Here is a 4375-nt window from a genome sequence, read left to right as displayed (position 1 = left end):
TCCATTTCTTGCAGATGTTTCATTACCCACATCAGGCTCACGTCCAGCCCTGGCCCAAGCACGTACCTCATATATGTTGGGATGCCACATTTTGGTCAGGAACCGGAAGGCAGGCGGCGAATAAGGGTAATCAATGGGAAATCTGAGCCGGGCCTACGGAGAAAGAAGGGAGAGAGAGGGACTGAGTAGCAACACCAGGCATCCTAACAACAATTTCTGCAATGGCTTCCCTCTTCCTTCAATACATCTTGCTAAAGACGACTCTGAGGGCTCCTTTGCTTTCTCTGCGCTTGGTCGTTTTCTTGCAGACGTTTCATCACCCAACTAGGTAACATCATCAGGGCTAGCAGGGAGTGGGGTTTGCTCTCTATTTATATTCTAGTGCAGGGGTGGTCAAACTCAATTTCATTGAGGGCCGCATCAGCATTGTTGTTGCCCTCGGGGGTGTGTGTGTGTGGCCAGGGTGGGTGCGGCCTACTGGGTGGGTGTGGATGGAGTGGGTGTGGCCTACTGGGTGGGCGTGGCCAGCTCTACATCGTTCACGTCAAGGGTGCCTGTGGGGGCCTGGGCAGGAGTGGGACAGATCAGAGGGTCTCTGGCAGAAGGGGGTGGGACCGGGGCAAGCGCCAAGGCATGGTCCATTTCTTCATTCCTCACAAAGGGTGACCCCTCCCCAGCATGCACCCAGGAGGTGGGGCCGACGCGGCAGGGGCTGGTTCCTCGCTGTTTCCGGACGGCCTTGTGGAGCTAAGACTGAATGCATTTCAGCATAGATGGCCACCACAAAATTGTACATTGGCTCCAGGCCAGCATGGGCCAGGGCCAAGGCAACGGGGGCCGTTCTCTCACTGTTTCCAGGATGGCTTCGCGGGCCACATGAAACCACTTTGCGGGCCCCCGGGCCTTGTGTTTGACATGTCTGTTCTAGTGGTTTGTCCTGTCCTTGTTTGTGAGAGTGATCTTGGTGGTTCTTTGGTAGTACGGCTAGCTTGCTCGGCAGTTCCTTGATTGGGGTATTGTTTACTTCTTGATGGATGGCCCGATGTCAACCTTGGTGTTAATCTATGCTGAAATGGGTGTTGATTGCTGGAGGGAAGGTGTTTTGGCCTTAATATCAGACCAGCCATCAAGAATAAACCACACCCCAATCCAGGAACTGCCTGACAAACTAATAGTAAACAGCCCAACCAAAGAATCACCAAGACCGCTCCCATCAACAACGACAGGGCAAGTCCCTAGAACAGCTTTTCTCAACCTGGGCAGTTGGAAGATGTGTGGACTCCAATTCCCAGAATTCTAACTGGTTGGGGAATTCTGGGAGTTGCAGTCCACACATCTTCAAACTGCCCAGGTTGAGAAACACCGCGCTAGAATATAAATTGAGAGCAAACCCCCATTCCCTACTAGCACTGAGAATGTTAGATAGTTGGGTAATGAAACGTCTGTAAGAAAACAACCAAGCTCAGAGAGCGCCAAGGACCCCACGGTTCAAATCTGAGCTACAAATATTCTCCTTGAAAGACAACCCTGAGAGAATCAAGCTCGGAAAAGAATCAATGCAGATGCCCCAGAAGTTGGCTAGGAAGGGCAGAGGGATGGCTAGGAATGCGGGGACAAAATCCGTCCAGCCAGCCGTCTTGATCTCCGCTTTGCCTACCTCGCCGGGTGTTTGGGAGACGATTAAAAACCAGAGGAAGGACACAGCTGCCTGCAACACTGAACAATTGTCAAACTCAGCATCTTACACCATGCTAGCTGAGGATGACACACAAGAGAGTTTCCTGGGAAAAAAAGGTTATGATGAGGCACACTAAATAAAGCAGAAGTGAATTCTTTGTTTTTGACTGCAATCGCTAAGTGTTGCTGAACTTGTGGTCACAAGGTCCAGTCTTGTCCTTGCTCAGCAACAAGGCACGAAAGCCAGTCATTTCAACTCTTTGTTATTTTTATATACATTTTTATTACTATTACTTTTTTTTTTTCAATATAAGATTTTATTATTTTCATCATATAAAAAAAAGACATCACAAATATTTCACAATGCTATATAGAAAATTTTTTATTACTATTACTATTATTATTATTGTTGTTGTTGCTCATCGCACAGTCAGCCAGATGTTCAGACTGGATTTGGCATTTTGTCTTACTATCGAGTCCTTCCCAAGGACCTGGGATAGGCAGATGTGGATGTTTGATGGTATTACAGATATCGTTGCAGGATGGAAGCAGTTCCTAGTAAGGCCGCCTTTTGTAATTGACTAATAGCGAATTTGTCAATGCCAATGGTGTTCAAGTGGCGCTCCAGTTGTTTTGGGATTGCACCCAAGGCGCCTATGACTATTGGTACTACCCTTGCTTGCTTTTGCCACAGTCTTTCTATTTCTATTTGTAGGTCTTTGTATTTTGTTATCTTCTCCAGTTCTTTCTCGTCTATTCTGCTGTCTCCAGGCACTGCCACATCCACTATCCAGACTTTTTTGTCTTTCTTATCGACAATTGTTAAGTCCGGGGTGTTATGTTGCAGGTGCTTGTCTGGTTGAATTCTGAAGTCCCAGAGCAGTTTAATTTTATCATTTTCTATGACTTTCTCTATTTTATGATCCCACCCAGTTCTTGCTTACAGGCAAATGATATTTCTTGCAGATCTTCCTATTATTATTATTAATAATAATAATAATAATAATAATAATAATAATAATAATAATAATAATAATAATAATAATAATAATAATAATAATAATAATAAAATAACTCAAGGCAGCAAACTTACCCTAAATTTACTCCTTCCTCCTATTTTCCCCACAACAAAATTCCTGTCAGGTGGGTTGGGCTGAGAGAGAGGAGATGGCCCAAAGTCCCCCAGCCAGCTTTCATGCCTAAAGGGGGGGTGACTAGAACTCACCATCTCCTGCTGATTGGCCCAAAGTCCCCCAGCTGACTTTTGTGCCCAAGGTACGTGCTCCTTTTTTTGACGCTGTTTTGCTCCTGGACTTAGCCCCTGACACTCTAATGTAAACACACACACATGTGAATTCACAGTGTAAATAGCACAGAACAAAGTCTGAGTGTTTCTAATCAGCGGACTTGCTGGTAAAACTTCCGGTGACCCAGACTAATCTCCCCAATGGCTTGACACGCCCTTCTCCATACAAGTAGTCCTCGACTTACAGCTGTTCATTCCGTAGCGACCGTTCCAGGTTACAAAGGCACTAAAAAAAGTGACTTTACAACCGGTCCTCACCCTTATGACCGTCGCAGCATCCCTACGGTCACGTGACAAAAATTCAGACAACTTGGCAACCGGCGTGTATTTGCAATGGTTGCAACATCTCGTCCGTCTGTCTGTCTGTCTGTCTGTCTGTCTGTCTGTCTGTCTGTCTGTCTCTCTCTCTCTCTCTCTCTCTGTGTGTGTGTGAGATATGATCACCATTTGTGACCTTCTCAACCGGTTTCCGACAAATTCAATCGTGGGGAAGCCGGATCCGCTTAATGACTGAGGTAATTCATTTAACAATCATAGCCAAAAAAAAAGTCGTAAAATCAGGCCTGACTCGCAACAACCGCCATCTTGCTTAACAACTGGGGAATCCTGGTCCCCAGCTGTGGTTTGGAAGTCAAGGGCTGCCAAGTCAGGGCAAGGTTTAAATCCAGGGCACGGTTGGCTTGTCTGCCAACATCAGGGACCACAAATGAGTCAAACTGACAACTGCTTGTCCCCACCAGCCACACTCTGAAGCCCAACCTTCGGTGAATCTCCCAAGCAGGTTTTGCTGTTCAGGTTTTGGCCTGTCAAACTGGTTGAAGCCGTTTTTTCCCCAACTGCTTATCCTGCCACTCATCACTTGTAGAAAGGGTTGTTTGGTTTTTTGTATTATTATTATTTTTTTGAGTTGGAGCAGCCCAGCTTCCAGTTTGTCTAGTCACACCCTACAAGAGCCCCCTTCCTTGCTTCTCTGCTCGCAAGGAGGCCTTTGAGAATAACACAGGAAAAAACATCATGGATCCAAATGAATGTACCCTGGTCTCAAATCCTGTAGTCCAGGGGTCCCCAACTCACGGTCCGTGGACCAGTACCGGGCCATGGCATGCCAGCAACCGGTCCACACAAACAAGCAAAGGATGCAGGCAGCACACAAAACCATGTACCCTCCGGTCCGCGGAAAAGCTTCTCTCCATGGAACTGGTCCCTGGTGCCCAAAAGGTTGGGGACCTCTGCTGTAATCATCGAACCGGGGGCTGGGACACTTGGTTCCAATAAAGATTACTTAGGCCTGAAAGCCAGCTGAGTGATTTGGGGCCAATCACCAGAAGCTGGTGAGTTCCAGTGTCACCTTAGCCATGAAAGCCGAGTAACTTTGGGCCAAACATCAGGAGA

The 4375-nt window shown here is 47.0% G+C and overlaps 1 protein-coding gene across 1 annotated transcript in view; it reads right to left on the bottom strand.

Moving 5' to 3' along the window:
* LOC107296109 (ubiquitin-conjugating enzyme E2 R1) overlaps positions 1-4375 on the bottom strand; it is a 31770-nt gene that overhangs the window by 8923 nt on the left and 18472 nt on the right. The window contains exon 2 of the mRNA XM_015825455.1: positions 67-153. Coding sequence (XP_015680941.1) covers positions 67-153 — 87 coding nt within the window. The remainder of the gene's footprint in view (positions 1-66; positions 154-4375) is intronic.

Source organism: Protobothrops mucrosquamatus, unplaced genomic scaffold, assembly GCF_001527695.2.
Source record: "Protobothrops mucrosquamatus isolate PMUCROS unplaced genomic scaffold, P.Mucros_1.0 scaffold2647, whole genome shotgun sequence".
In the NCBI taxonomy this organism is placed as follows: Eukaryota; Metazoa; Chordata; class Lepidosauria; order Squamata; family Viperidae; genus Protobothrops; species Protobothrops mucrosquamatus.
This window is presented reverse-complemented; position numbering and strand designations above follow the sequence as displayed.